This window comes from Bos indicus, chromosome 3 (assembly GCF_029378745.1).
Source record: "Bos indicus isolate NIAB-ARS_2022 breed Sahiwal x Tharparkar chromosome 3, NIAB-ARS_B.indTharparkar_mat_pri_1.0, whole genome shotgun sequence".
NCBI classification, from domain to species: Eukaryota; Metazoa; Chordata; class Mammalia; order Artiodactyla; family Bovidae; genus Bos; species Bos indicus.
In genome coordinates, this window is record NC_091762.1 from 58,316,073 (window position 1) to 58,332,343 (window position 16,271).

The following is a 16,271-nucleotide window of genomic DNA, read 5'->3' on the forward strand; positions in this document are numbered from 1 at the left end:
TGCAGGCGGATTCTTTACCACTGCAGCATTGTAGGTCAGTATTGTGAGGAATTTGGGACAGAGGTGGGCAGGAGTCTATTGTGGGCATGAGCGAAGTATGTTCGAAGAAGGAAGGGAGATAGGTAGATTAGAGAGGTTTGCACAGTCTTCTTCCTATGATTTGTCTCAATCTCCCCAGTTACCTGGTATCATTTTTCTATATAATTTTTTGCTTATTCTCAAAACTTCAGGAACATTATTGCCTTACCTCAAATAGTATTACGTTGGTGAAAAGGTAATTGCAGTTTCAGATCATGAATTTTATATCATTATAACTAGGCTCAAACACATCTTTATTAATCAAAATAAGAACCATTACAATCAACACATTTTTGCCAAAGAGAAATAAGTTTTTTTATTCCTGTAGTGTAAAAATCTGTGCTTCAAAATTTGACAAATTCTTGGAAAGCATTTGCTGCTTCCTGCTTTCTATAGAAGCCTTTTTCCTGCAATAAGTAGTTGAGATTCTTGAAGAAGTGGTAGTCAGTTGGCAAGAAGTCGGGTGAATGTGGTGGATGAGGCAAAACTTTATAGCCCAATTTGTTGAACTTCGAAGCGTTGACTGTGCAACATGCAGTGGGGTGTTTCCTGGAGGAGAATTGGGCCCTTTCTCTTGACCAGTGCTGGCTGCAGGAGTTGCGATTTTTGGTGCATTTTATCAATTTGCGGAGCCTACTTCTCAGATATCATGGCTTCTCTGGGATTCAGAAAGCTGTAGTGGATCAGACCGGCAGTAGACCACAAGTAACTAGGACCTTTTTTGGGAGGCAAGTTTAGCTTTGGGAACTGCTTCCGAACTTCTTCTCAGTCCAGCCACTGAGCTGGTTTGTCATATAAGAGCCACTTTTCATTGCATTTCACAATCTGATCAAGAAAAATGGTTTGTTGTTGCATAGAAGATGTTACTTCAAAATGATGACTTTTTTGACTTGCAGTCAGCTCATGAGGCACCCACTTAGCTAGCTTTTTCACCTTTCCAGTTTGCTTCAAATGCCAAAAGTTGGTAGAATGGTCATCGTTGAGGTCTGGCAACATCTCGTGTAGTTGTAAGAGGATCAGCTTTGATGATCCTCTCAGTTGGTCATTGTCAATTCACGATGCTGACCACCACTCGCCTCATCTTCAAGGCTCTCCTCTCCTTTGCAAAACTCCTTGAGCCACTGCACTGTACTGGAAGTTAGCAGTTCCTGGGTCAAATGCGTTGCTGATGTTGTGAGTTGTCTCTGCTACTTTAGGACCCATTTTGAATTCAAGTAAGAAAATCACTTGAATTTGCTTTTTGTCTAACATTATTTTCCAAGTCTAAAATAAATATTTAAAAAAGCAAGTAGTAAGTCATTAGCAAAAAAAAAGCAAGAAATACACATTAAAATGACATATAACATAACCACATATAAGAATGTATTCCAATCATATCAAATTGCAAACTTCTACAATGCAAAACTGCAATTACTTTTGCACCAACCTAATATATTTTCGTGGTTGTTGATTTTTTTTAAAAATTTTGTTCTGATTTCTTGCTAAGGCTTCTTTTTCAATCAGCTATGGCTAGTTTATCACTTGGAGAAGGCAGTGGCAACCCACTCCAGTACCCTTGCCTGGAAAATCCCATGGACGAAGGAGCCTGGTGGGCTGCAGTCCATGGGGTCGCTAAGAGTCGGACACGACTGAGCGACTTCAGTCTCACTTTTCACTTTCATGCATTGGAGAAAGAAATGGCAACCTACTCCAGTGTTCTTGCCTGGAGAATCCCAAGGATGGGGGAACCTCGTGGGCTGACGTCTATGGAGTCACACAGAGTCAGACACGACTGAAATGACTTAACAGCAGCAGCAGTTTATCACTATTTCTCATTTTTGCCATAGGTTTCCCTGATTATGTTGGCCAAACATGGATATAAACCTTTGTATTCCTCTTGGCATTGCTGACATGAGTCCTGTAGTGTGTGACAAATTATTAGATACTTGGACCTAGTCTGTTAGAGGAATGCCATTATATTGTAGAAAATGAAAATTTAATATTGGCTTTCAGATACAGTGCATTAGGAAATAAAAGGAAATATATGTGTGATTTAGGGATCCCTAAGTGCAAGGACAGTGTTTTGTTCAGTGTGGTATTTCAGCCCAGTGAATGCCACTTAGCAGCCATGCTATTAGTGAATGAATGAATGCTGCTTGTAAGTTTATTTTTATTGGAGCGTAGTTGCTTTACAATGTTGCATTGTTTGCTGCTGTACAGCAAAGTGAATCAGCCATATATGTGTGTGTGTGTGTGTTTACATATCCCCTCAACAGAGCACTGAGTTCCCTGTGCTATTCTGTAGGTTCTCATTTGTTTTCTGTTTTGTACATAGTAGTGTGTATACGTCAGTCCCGGTCTCCCAATTCACCCCTCCCTTTCCCCATTTAGTGTCTACATGTTTGTTCTCTACAATTGTTTCTCTATTACTGCTTTGAAAATACGTTCATCTGTACCATTTTTCTAGATTCCATATATATGTGTTAATATACAATATTTGTTTTTCTGATTTTCCTGTGTGATAGTCTCTGGGTCTGCCCACACCTCTGCAAATAGCGCAATTTCATTCTTTTTATGGCCGAGTAGTACTCCATTGTATGTATGTGCCTCATCTTCTTTATCCATTCATTTGCTGATGCTGTTTATAAGTTTAATTGACTGTTCCCTTTCACCTAGTCCTTGTGGTTGTCTTTTTCCTGAAGCTGCTGCTGCTGCTAAGTCGCTTCAGTCGTGTCCAACTCTGTGTGACCCCATAGACGGCAGCCCACCAGGCTCCCCCGTCCCTGGGATTCTCCAGGCAAGAACACTGGACTGGGTTGCCATTTCCTTCTCCAATGCATGAAAGTGAGAAGCGAAAGTGAAGTTGCTCAGTCATGTCGGACTCTTAGTGACCCCATGGACTGCAGCCTACCAGGCTCCTCCATCCATGGGATTTCCCCGGCAAGAGTACTGGCGTGGGTTGCCATTTGCTTCTCAAATCAGTAACCCTTCTTACCTGTCTTATTTTCCCCTCAGTCCTCCAAACACCCTCCATCCCATTTAGGTAGAGTGAGTAAAACTGATTAACCTGCTACTAATATCTCAGTGATGTTGCCTTTCACGTGATCATTTATAAGGAGAGCCCACCTTTGCCTCAGCTTGCAGAGACTAGACAGAAGCAAAAGATACAAGGAAGTTGCTTCAGACAAAAGGGTGGTTTTGAGATAAAGTTTGTCACTAGAATTCTGCAGTTGTTTTAATCACATCATTTTATCCTACAGTTCATTCAGGAAACCAGTATTAGGTAAACAAGATATAGTTCCTGTGTTCAAGTAGTTTACTGTCTAAAAAAGTAAGTAGATACTAAAGTAAATCACAAAAGTATATTAGTCTATAACAAGTGCAGTGATGAAGATGTGAAAAAGTTTTTGTAGCAGTGATTGAAGGTTACCTAAACTTCTTAAGATTGTAGGTGGGGAAAGTGTTTAGAGAACACTTTGATGTTGCTCAGAGGCAACATCTGAGCTGCTTCTTAAGGATGAACAGAAAGTTATCATGATGATACCGTAGTTAGTAGACATGTATGCTGTCTACACACAGGTGATGGCATAAACCAAGGCTTGGAGGCAAGAAGCAGGTCCTTGTTTGGAGATTATAAAGTGTTAGTCAGGGTGTGTCTGGAAATAAGGTGCATTCAGGGGTCAAATCATGAAGGAGCTTGGATACCATGGTAGAGCATTTATCATATGGTAGAGAGCTACTGAAGGGCTTTAAGAAGAGGAATGCCAGAGACAAATCATTGAGTCACCAGAATTTCTTTGGTGTTTTTGTGGATTCTAGAGAGGAATGCTCCTACTTTTCTAAAACTTAAAGTTTAGGTAAGGAGGCTCAAGATAGGAAAGCAGAGTTGATAATGCAGAAGTTGTCTTATACCATAGGGGGTGCTTTCTCATACGTAGGAAAAATCTTTATTTTAGTGAATATAAGTCCTTATATTTAGTGGGGGAAAAAAACTTAAAAAAAAAAACAGTCATATATAAACATGGAGATAATATCATTGAGACTCTTTCTCGATACGTATATATAAGCATTTCTCACTTTGCGTGGTTTCAGTATACACAGCTTTCACTTACCATGGTTTAATTAACACCAGTCTCCCAACAACATGGTTCAAATTTCACTTACCACAATATATTAACTGTGATTAGCTGCATAAAGTATAAACTTTGCTACTGGCTCTTCAGCTTACAAGTCTCTGCATAAATAGTAGATGTGCATCAGGATCAGTGACCAGTCACATCACTTCACTCAGAATCTGTTGGTGATTGTACCGTGCACATCTGTTAGTTACTACATAGACAGCAGAACGTGTCACTATGTTGCTTCCTTCTCTCTGTGATGAACTCATGTGACATTTTACACAGATGGATAATCAAAAAAAAAAAAAAAAACAACCTGGTAAACAAGATGACAGAACAGTGAAATAAAGAAATAGTGATAACAGAAATTGAAATTAGAATTGAATATAGATGGAATTATAGAAGAAATAGCTGATCCTGGAACACTGCTGCCACTTGAGTTAACTAGATATGCAAAGAGAAGTACTTAGTAAAGGTGAACTTTTGACATAAGAGGAAAGTGTTGTGATGAATAGGATAGAGATGTCCCAGAGGAGGTTACAACAGCAAAAAAAAAAAAAAAAATCTTCATATTACAAGAACTCTTGGACCTATTTCATGACACTGAAAGTGCAAAGGATGAAATGTTGGAAGTTGACCTATACTTACAAAGAAGTGTGACAGTTTGCCAAACCATCATCAGATCAGATCAGTAGCTCAGTCCTGTCCGACTCTTTGCGACCCCATGAATCGCAGCTCGCCAGGCCTCCCTGTCCATCACAAATTCCCGGAGTTCACTCAGACTCACGTCCATCGAGTCAGTGATGCCATCCAGCCATCTCATCCTCTGTCATCCCCTTCTCCTCTTGCCCCCAATCCCTCCCAGCATCAGAGTCTTTTCCAATGAGTCAACTCTTTGCATGAGGTGGCCAAAGTACTGGAGTTTCAGCTTTAGCATCAGTCCTTCCAAAGAAATCCCAGGGCTGATCTCCTTCAGAATGGACTGGTTGGATCTCCTTGCAGTCCAAGGGACTCTCAAGAGTCTTCTCCAACACCACAGTTCAAAAGCTTCAATTCTTTGGCGCTCAGCCTTCTTCACAGTCCAACTCTCACATCCATACATGACCACAGGAAAAACCATAGCTTTGACTAGACGGACCTTTGTTGGCAAAGTAATGTCTCTGATTTTGAATATGCTTTTGCCAAACCATAGGATATATGTTTGCTCAGTATGGTTCTTTATACAAGAAAAGCACACTATTCAAACTACTCTTCATAAATTTTTGCTAAGAAATGGAACTTTAATTTTCACTGTTTCTAATGTTTTAAATTACACGGTACTAAATTAATCTTAGTTGAACATTTTTTTCATTTCCCTATGCAAGTGTAACTGACAGACTTTTTAACATTTGACAAAAATTTTTAAAGATCACAGACTTTTTCCCACTATTAATATTTCTTGCATGGTTTCAGCCTATATGCTCAGTTTTATAGATCTCTAGTACCATGCAAAGCAAGGATGGTTCTGTATGTAAATGGTTCCACTGTTTTCCTTATGGATAAATATTTTATTTATTTATCCAAAATTTAGTTACTTGGGGAAGTTCAGGTATATACTTGAAGTTTGTTTCCTTTCCATTCCTTAATATTTCTAATTTTGATTCAGTTGTATCTTTCTTTTTTGTCCTATGTGGTCATATATTGATAACCTATTTGTTAGGATTCAAATTAATGTTAAAAGAAGTATTAAAATCTCTATATTAAAATTAGATTCTAAGCCCCACTTATTATTGGAGTTTTTAGCAAGGCAACTTTCCGTCACAACAAAAATCAAGACAACCTTATAACTCTTTACATTGAGTTTTTAAAATGTTCTAAAACAATTTGTAAATTTTTCTATTGGTACTTAAGAAATGCATTCATTTCAGTTTCAGTATATTCATCAGAGAAAAGTCATATGTTGTTAGTTGCTGGACCTTTTTTGCTCTTCCTTTGTGGGTGTAGGAAGAACAGTGACTCAAATAATATTTTCAAAATACTATGATATAAACAAATGAAAGAAAAATAAACTGTCAGGTTCTTAGATTGGAGCTATGTCAAAACTTGAATTTAGGTATTTTTTCCCAGGAACATTATTTACTTCATTTTTTAAAAAAAAGTTACAGATTAGTATTTAGAAAACAAATGAGGCCTATAGTCACAAATTAAGGAATAGGGAGACTTTTATACAATAATGGTGCTAACTCCACTATATTACAGTAGAATAATATTACATTGAAAAATAGCAAAAAGATGTTTTCTTCCACTTAGAATCTTTCATTTCAATATTAAGAGAATTGAAATATCATATTAAATAATACTTAGAATCTATTTTCCCCCAAATAACTTAAATTCCTCTTCATCTTTACATCAATTCATTTATTCATCCAGGTCTTTCTATCAATTAATTGACAAGCACTTACTATGTTATGAAAACGAAGATCATGGCATCTGGTCCCATCACTTCATGGGAAATAGATGGGGAAACTGTGTCAGACTTTATCTTTTTGGGCTCCAAAATCACTGCAGATGATGACTGCAGCCATGAAATTACAAGACGCTTACTCCTTGGAAGAAAAGTTATGACCAACCTACATAGCATATTGAAAAGCAGAGACATTACTTTGCCAACAAAGGTCCGTCTAGTCAAGGCTATGGTTTTTCCTGGGGTCATGTATGGATATGAGAGTTGGACTGTGAAGAAAGCTGAATGCTGAAGAATTGATGCTTTTGAACTGTGGTGTTGGAGAAGACTCTTGAGAGTCCCTTGGACTGCAAGGAGGTCTAACCAGTCCATTCTTAAGGAGATCAGCCCTGGGATTTCTTTGGAAGGAATGATGCTGAAGCTGAAATTCCAGTACTTTGGCCACCTCATGCGAAGAGTTGACTCATTGGAAAAGACTCTGATGCTGGGAGGGATTGGGGGCAGGAGGAAAAGGGGATGCCAGAGGATGAGATGGCTGGATGGCATCACCGACTTGATGGATGTGAGTTTGAGTGAACTCCGGGAGTTGGTGATGGACAGGGAGGCCTGGCGTGCTACGATTCATGGGGTCGCAAAGAGTCGGACATGACTGAGCAACTGAACTGAACTGTACTATGTTCTAGACATTGAGCATACCATATTAAAATAGTTCAAGAACTTAGGTTTAAACTCTTTAAGGGGCTCATATACCATCTCTAACTCCACCCTCAAATCTAATTTATAATCATGTCTCACCTAGACTGTCATAATAGTCTCCTACCTGATCCATTCTCTTTCCCTTCCACTCATCTTTGTTTCAGGTCATATGCCCATGGGAACCTGAATCTGATTTTTCTCTGATACATACATCAGTGTTACTTAAATTCTTCCTACACCTCAAAGCCTGAATTGCCTCTTATAAATGCCTTTGTTTTTCATTCAATGCAGGGTGAAAAGGAAAAAGTGAATTTCTTAACAGATTCTAGTAATTGCAGAATCCTAACAGGTTAAAGCAGAAGGCAATGGCACCCCACTCCAGTACTTTTGCCTAGAAAATCCCATGGACAGAGGAGCCTGGTAGGCTGCAGTCCATGGGGTCGCTACAGTTGGACACGACTGAGCGACTTCACTTTCACTTTTCACTTTCATGCATTGGAGAAGGAAATGGCAACCCACTCCAGTGTTCTTGCCTGGAGAATCCCAGGGATGGGAAGTCTGGTGGGCTGCCGTCTATGGGGTCGCACAGAGTCAGACACGACTGAAGCAACGCAGCAGCAGCAACAGGTTAAAGGAAATCTAGCAGTAGTTAAATTCAGTGCTATCATTTTACAGATGAAGACTTTGAAACTATTGATATATAACTAGCTAGTGGCAAAACTGGATCTAGAGTTCAGTGTGCTTGGTCTTTTCATTATTAGTAGTAAACCAAACCAAACCAAGAGAAGGAAATGGCAACCCACTCCAGTGTTCTTGCCTGGAGAATCCCAGGGACGGGGGAGCCTGGTGGGCTGCCATCTGTGGGGTCGCACAGAGTCGGACACGACTGAAGTGACTTAGCAGTTAGCAAACCAAACCAAAAACATTTTGTGCTTTACTTAGGCTCTTTTGATTGCAAAGAATGGAGACATAGGCTATCTCAAGGAATAAAGAATTATTTCAATCCTCTCTACAGCATTAAGGGAAACTGGAGACCCATGGAATCTAAAAATATGTATTGTAATATGACTTGGTCTCATGGAGACAGGTACTGATTCAAGGCAGCTCTGAGTATCTTAGCAGCATTAGTTTGTAGCTCTTTTACTATACTTTTCTGTTAGTACTGCTGCTCCTCTGCTCTCTCTGCATCTGCCTTTTTGTGTTACCTGGTTTTCCCTCTGACAACTTTCTTTCTCAATATAATTTCTTTTCACAATAATTTTTTAAGTTGTACTTGGGCTTTCTTCTCTTTCTCTTATCTTTCCTTTGTCAGTCTTTCTAGCTTTAGCTAAGTACCTAAATTAGTCTTTCCTTCCTTCTATTCCCTCCTTCCTTCCTGTTGAACTTACTTTTAAGAAGATTTTAATTGGCCCAGCTTGACCCTGTTTATGAGAAAGTCTCTATTCCAAGTGTCTTTATAGGCTACTGGCCAGACTTCATATTGGCTCCCCTTAGACTGAGTGCCGTCTCCTGTGGCTGAGGTGGAGTAGGAGTGAGCTCATGAAGAAAAGATCATGACTGGTGTTGCCCTCTTATTAAGGGCTGTTGATGAAGAAGAATCTCTTAGGAGAGAATTGTACATTTGGAGGATATTAGGGTCAGTGTGTCTAGCTCACTGTTATAAACTGCTTCAGGGAAAAAGTACGCTAACACGGTTGTAGCACCAGTGTGTTTTGTCTCACCAGGGCTGAGGAGGGAAGAATCTTCGGTCAGAGAAACAGAGAGTGGCCAGAGAAAGGGAAGCATATAATTAGACTCAGCAGTACACAGAAATCAAAACAAGGAAGTAAATATTTAATACAGGTTTTTTGTTTGTTTGTTTTTAAAGAAAAGGAACTAGGCCCCTGACAGAGAGTCTCTCTATCTATATGCCTCTCACCCCGGCTCCCCATTTGTCATCTTCCTGACCCTCTCCTAGGAACTACATCCTTCTAGATCTGCTGCCTCTTCCGAGGGAGATGCAGCCACTATTTTAGTGCTGAGGACATTTCTTAGTTCCCAGTATTAAAAAAGTGAAAAGGCTAGGTTTGTGGATATTTTTTATCTGTAGACTCTTTAACATTTGGACAGCTGAGAACAGTGTCCCCTGTTTTGTAATTAGGCTGGTATTTAGCTATCTTAAAAAAAAAAGTATAAACTCAGAGTGAAACTGTGGGTGTATTAGAGGCCATTGGTAAATGTGTAGCTTTAATAATTCCTTTTTTTGATTTATCTTGGTTATCTACAGTTTAACATTTGATGAGGATGAGACTGTCCTACATTTGAGTTTGAGACAAATATAGGCATTTAAAGTAAATAGAAGGGCAGGTTACTAAGCTCATGATGAATCTGTCAAACCAACATGATTCTACCTTACTGCCTACATGACTTTGATCATATCATTTAATTTCTCAGAGAATTTTCTCATCTGTAAAATTGGAGAAGGAAATGGCAATCCACTCCAGTATTCTTGCCTGGAGAATCCCATGGACAGAGGAGTCTGGCAGTTTACAGTTCATGGGGTCACAGAGGCGGATACAACTGAAGCGACTTGGCGTGGCATAAATGCGGAAGATACTTGCTTCATAGGACTGCTATAGAATTAGCCACTTCTTTGTTTTTATTAGTTTTTTTAGTTCAGTGAAGTTTCTTTGTGCCTTCCTTCCTTCCCCTCCACTTTTTCCCCGTATTCTTTGTCATGGCTACTTCTCTTATTTTTAATAGTCTAATCAGGAAAGAACGGAGCTCCCAGAAGACAGGCCATTTCCTCTGCACTCTGGTTTTTTCCTTCTGTTATTCCCTTGTAACTTATATGCTTACATTTACAGATAACACAAAAATTTTTGCCTCCAACTTGCTTTCTTACATTTTCTGATCTTCTCTATGGTTCCTAAGAGTCTCTCTACTTAAACATTTACTTATGTTTTAAGTTTATCATCTCAGAAACTGCTTAAATCATTTCCTTATTTTTCAAATAGGCACCTCTTCTAATTTTCCCATTGTCTAACCAGGGTATAATTTCCTTCTCTAATTCATGAATTCATGTTCATAAATCCTCAGTGATTAATCCTGAATGACTCTCTTCCCTCTGTTACTCTATATCCTGAAACCCCAAAAATGTATCTTCAGTTTGCTCTACGTTAATTTGAAGTTTCTGACATTTGTAAACTATGATTTATTTCAGATTTTTGAAGTTTGCTTAAAATTCTGAGATTCTTTTAAAAAGGAACTTTCTGTTGTTCTTTTATATACAGCAAATCGAGTAAACAGCAGGTTGACTTACTGATTGTTAATTAGAGCTGTATAAATACGCTGATTCTTTGTTCCTGTCTTCTTTTTTTTTTAGCTTCCTTCCTTTTGCTCATAGAATATCTTTCTAGAGCATAAAGGTTGTTATCTCTTTTATATCTTTGAATGTTGATGATAGAGATTAAGATTTGACTTTGGTTCTTATTTGGAAAATCTTTTTTGTTACTAATGTCATTTTTTAAAAAATTGAGATATAATTGACATATAACATTGGTTATTGATTTCTTCAGTTCAGTTCAGTTCAGTTGCTCAGTGGTGTCCGACTCTTTGTGACCCCATGAGTCGCAGCACGCCAGGCCTCCCTGTCCATCACTAACTCCCGGAGTTCACTCAAACTCACGTTCATTGAGTTGGTGATGCCATCCAGCCATCTCATCCTCTATTGTCCCCTTTTCCTCCTGCCCCCAATCCCTTTCAGCATCAGAGTCTTTTCCAATGAGTCAACTCTTCGAGTGAGGTGGCCAAAATCTTATAAACCCCCTTTGGGTGGACTTGAGCAGTCTCTTTTATTCACTCATTCACAGAATGTTATGACAATGTTTTAGAGAAACTGCGTGAATATAGTCCAGTTTTTCAATAATTACAAACAGAATATATCTGAAGGCCTTTCATTTCAGCATTAATGAACTAAAACCAACTTTTAAAAAGCTGCAGCAGAATTGAGCAGACCTATTGCTAAATACCAGCCTTTTATAAATGATGCTGTTTTTTTATTCAATACTATGTAACCTTAGTTGCCAACAACAAATCTTTCAAATAGCACTCAAAATTGATTAAGAATTATTAATAAGAATTTATTATTTAATAAAATTAAATTTTTATTAAATTAAAAGGATAACATTTAATAAGACATAGATTAGTAATAATTACATTTTCATTAATGAGAAAACTGGAAGTTGGGGTGAATGACAACTGTGGTTAGTTATTGGACTCACATGGGTTTACTTTTCATAGCATGTCTTCACCTTTACCATTGCAGGGTCTCAAGGGGCATCCAGGACTCCCAGGACTCCAAGGGGAACAAGTAAGTATTCTTGCTTTGTCAGACTTGCATCTTCTCCAGTGAAAAAAATACACAGTGGGAAACTCCACTGAGAGATTATTTTTCCACACTTAACTCTTGCAGTTTTTCTTAATGCTTTTAAGGAAATGCTTTTTTTAATGCTTATTTTTTTCTTAATGCTTTCAATTTTCTTAATGTCTTTTTCCTGTCAATTTTTCTTAATTCTTTGACTCTCTTTAGTACAGGAAAAACTTCTAATTTATTATCTACTAAATTTTGTTGGTTTTTTTTTATCTTAGACTTACTTTCAACTATCTGCCTAACATGTTCCGAAACAGCTGTTTTAAACTTTTGTTATTCATAAACTCTTGTGAGAATCTTATAAATGCTGTGAGCCCTGTGCCCAGATTATTCATGCATATGCACACGTGCACACACACACACTCTCTGATTTTCTTGTATTTCTCGGGGGCTTGCCTGTTCTCCAGAGTCTATACACAGCTGTTAGTTCCCTACCATTGTGCGAAGGAATGCAAATAAGTTTGATAACAATCCAAATTAGAATGTCAGTATGCTATTTTTTGTTCATTCTATATATACGCACATATGTAAAAGTCAAAATAGTTTGGAAACTGTTCAGTTTTTGATCATGTTATTTCTTCTTTCTTCCACCAGAAAATAATATATCATTATGTCACAGGAAAAAATAAAGTCAAATCTCTTGTTTTCAGTACAATGTGTACTAGGCCAGAATGCATATATCAGTGAAAAGGGTGAGAGATTAGATACTAACTAAAGTGACAAATCGGAAAAGGCAATGGCACCCCACTCCAGTACTCTTTCCTGGATAATCCCATGGGTGGAGGAGCCTGGTAGGCTGCAGTCCATGGGGTCGATAAGAGTCGGGCATGACTGAGTGACTTCACTTTCTCTTTTCACCTTCATGCATTGGAGAAGGAAATGGCAACCCACTCCAGTGTTCTTGCCTGGAGAATCCCAGGGATGGGGGAGCCTGGTGGGCTGCCATCTATGGGGTCGCACAGAGTTGGACACCACTGAAGCGACTTAGCAGCAGCAGCAGCAGCAAGGTGACAAATCATTACTGGAGATTTAGCAAAGAGCCTCAGGAAGCCCTAAGAGGAGCTCCAGAAAGTAAACTGATGGATTATCCCTGAGGGAAAGACAAATAAATAAATAAAGCCAATGTTTTCTTTCATTCATTCATGTTAGAGGAACAGTAAGCTCTATTGGAGAAGGCAATGGCACCCCACTCCAGTACTCTTGCCTGGAAAATCCCATGGACAGAGGAGCCTGGTGGGCTGCAGTCCATGGGGTCGATAAGAGTCGGACATGACTGAGTGACTTCACGTTCCCTTTTCACTTTCATGCATTGGAGAAGGAAATGGCAACCCACTCCAGTGTTCTTGCCTTGAGAATCCCAGGGACGGGGGAGCCTGGTGGGCTGCTGTCTATGGGGTTGCACAGAGTGGACACGACTGAAGCGACTTAGCAGCAGCAGCAGCAGCAAGCTCTATTAAGTCCCTGAGGCACAGTTTTTCAAGATTGCTAATTACTGGACATGGCAAGAAAAGCGATATATGTATTTGTAGCAAGTACAATCTCAGTTTCTTCAGTACTTAACAATCTCAAGTACGAGATCAAATGAGTGCTGAAAAGCATTTGAGCATATATATATAAAAAAAAAAAAAAAAACAGAAGGGCAAGAGGGAAAGAGAGATTAGATCCTAGGGAAGGAAAAAAATTCCTAGAATACTGCTTTGGCAGAAATGTGTGGATTCCAATGAAGAAAACCTGACAGATCACAAGTTAGTGAAAAAGCTGACCGTTTGTCAGTACTGATCAGTTTTCGCATAACTGCTCTGTTATCTAGTTCCATTAGTATACATGTCCTTGTTCTGAGGGCGGTATGCTTGTGAGAAGAGTCCAAAATCAGTTTTAAAGATTGGAACATGTATTATAGGAATCAGTTCTATTTTATATAATTCCAGAAGAAAAAAAGACAAAATTGCTGATAACCATGAGGAACAACTAAAATCATTTTGCATTTTAACTGTTGGAGACACTGTGGACATTAAGAGGAGCATGACTAATTTGCTAGGAGACATTCCCTTCTGGATAGTTTGTAAATATTTATTAACTGGCCAGAAACATTTAGGAAAGTAATTATATCATCTGTGTAAGCTCTAGTATTAAGAACTGTCATTTACGGAGTCTATTAGTTGCCAAACTGTACTACTGTTAACTGGAACTTCAAGTAGTATAACTGTGCATTGAATGTTTCCATATGTTAACTCATTTGATGCTCCACAACACTAAGAATTATTATAGTTACCCCTGCTTTTAAATGTATTTTCCCACATTGTCCTATTTTCTCTACATTATAATCCTGTGACCTCTACATTATAATCCTGTGGTATTACTATTGTATTTTACTAATGAATAAATGAAGACATAGGGAGGACCCATGCTAGCAGTGCTTGGACTCTCAATGAAGTCTGACTCAGAGCGTCGGCTTTAATTCCTCAAGTGAGAAGTGGGATTGGAACAGGTTTAACTATTCCTGATTTTTCCAGGAGTAGTGATATAACCCTGTGTCTAAATTACTCCAGACAATCTACAGATTAAAGTGAGCTATTTTTTAAATGCAGAGTGAATTAAGTTACAGTATTTCTTTTGAGTCTTTTGAGCTCTGTTGTTGTCCAAGTGATTTTAGGGTGTGGTTGGCTTAGGGTATGTTTATGCCACATATGACTGCTGAAAGCTTACTTATTTACTTTGTTTACTGCTGTTCCAGAAGAGCAGGATTTAGTCATTGAATAGAGTCCTTTTGTGTATTTCTCTGTGCAGCTGGAATGTGTTATATCGCTACATGTTGTCTTAACACCCTCTATGAAAATCTGTTCAAAATCAGATTTCATTTACGTCTTAAAACAGATTGCTTTTTAATTGAGATTGATTAACCTAATTGAACCGTGAACTTCCAGATGTTCAAGCTGGTTTTAGAAAAGGCAGAGGAACCAGAGATCAAATTGCCAACATCCACTGGATCATCGAAAAAGCAAGAGAGTTCCAGAAAAACATCTATTTCTGCTTTATTGACTATGCCAATGCCTTTGACTGTGGATCACAATAAGCTGTGGAAAATTCTTCAAGAGATGGCAATACCAGACCACCTGATCTGCCTCTTGAGAAACCTATATGCAGGTCAGGAAGCAACAGTTAGAACTGGACATGGAACAACAGACTGGTTCCAAATAGGAAAAGGAGTACGTCAAGGCTGTATATTGTCACCCTGCTTATATAACTTCTATGCAAAGTACATCATGAGAAATGCTGGGCTGGAAGAAGCACAAGCTGAAATCAAGATTGCCAGGAGAAATCTCAATAACCTCAGATATGCAGATGACACCACCCTTATGGCAGAAAGTGAAGAGGAACTCAAAAGCCTCTTGATGAAAGTGAAAGTGGAGAGTGAAAAAGTTGGCTTAAAGCTCAACATGCAGAAAACGAAGATCATAGCATCTGGTCCCATCACTTCATGGGAAATAGATGGGGAAACAGTGGAAACGGTGTCAGACTTTATTTTGGGGGGCTCCAAAATGACTGCAGATGGTGATTGCAGCCATGAAATTAAGACTCTTACTCCTTGGAAGAAAAGTTATGACCAACCTACATAGCATATTGAAAAGCAGAGACATTACTTTGCCAACAAAGGTCCGTCTAGTCAAGGCTATGGTTTTTCCTGGGGTCATGTATGGATATGAGAGTTGGACTGTGAAGAAGGCTGAGCACTGAAGAATTGATGCTTTTGAACTGTGGTGTTGGAGAAGACTCTTGAGAGTCCCTTGGACTGCAAGGAGGTCTAACCAGTCCATTCTTAAGGAGATCAGCCCTGGGATTTCTTTGGAAGGAATGATGCTAAAGCTGAAGCTCCAGTACTTTGGCCACGTCATGAGAAGAGTTGACTCACTGGAAAAGACTCTGATGCTGGGAGGGATTGGGGGCAGGAGGAGAAGGGGACGACAGGATGAGATGGCTAGATGGCATCACCGACTCGATGGACGTGAGTTTGAATGAACTCCAGGAGTTGGTGATGGACAGGGAGGCCTGGCGTGCTGCGATTCATGGGGTCACAAAGAGTCAGACACGACAGAGCGACTGAACTGAACTGAACTGACTGAACCTAATTTGGCTAGGAAACTCATGAAAGGGATAGTGGTTGCCATTAACCAGAACCTACAGAATAAAAACAGCATTTTATGTTTATTTCACTCTTTTTATTGGCATACCCAAATATAAGGTTTTTGTGGATGTCTGGATATAGGCCTACGTGTTTTAGAGTTGGATGGGGAATAGAGGAAGCATTTGTAAATAGACTGAAGCAAATCTCATAATTAGAGGGCTTTCCTTTGAGTACTACTATAAGTTATTTGCACTTCAAATTTCCACTAGGGAGGAAGCCTTGAATGGTGGTCTCTGGAGTTAGACTTACTGATTTAAATTCTGGCTTTCTAAATAGCTGAGTGGCTTTCTACCAGTGGCAAACACTTTGTGTCTTATTTTTTGCATCTGTAAAATAGGGATAATATCTACCTTATAGGGTTTG

The 16,271-nt window shown here is 39.0% G+C and overlaps 1 protein-coding gene across 2 annotated transcripts in view; it reads left to right on the forward strand.

The window, feature by feature from the left end:
• Nucleotides 1-16,271, forward strand: part of COL24A1 (collagen type XXIV alpha 1 chain) — a 394,910-nt gene that overhangs the window by 90,133 nt on the left and 288,506 nt on the right. For both annotated transcript variants that reach the window (XM_070786184.1, XM_070786183.1), the window contains exon 9: nucleotides 11,621-11,665. In XM_070786184.1, coding sequence (XP_070642285.1) covers nucleotides 11,621-11,665 — 45 coding nt within the window. The remainder of the gene's footprint in view (nucleotides 1-11,620; nucleotides 11,666-16,271) is intronic.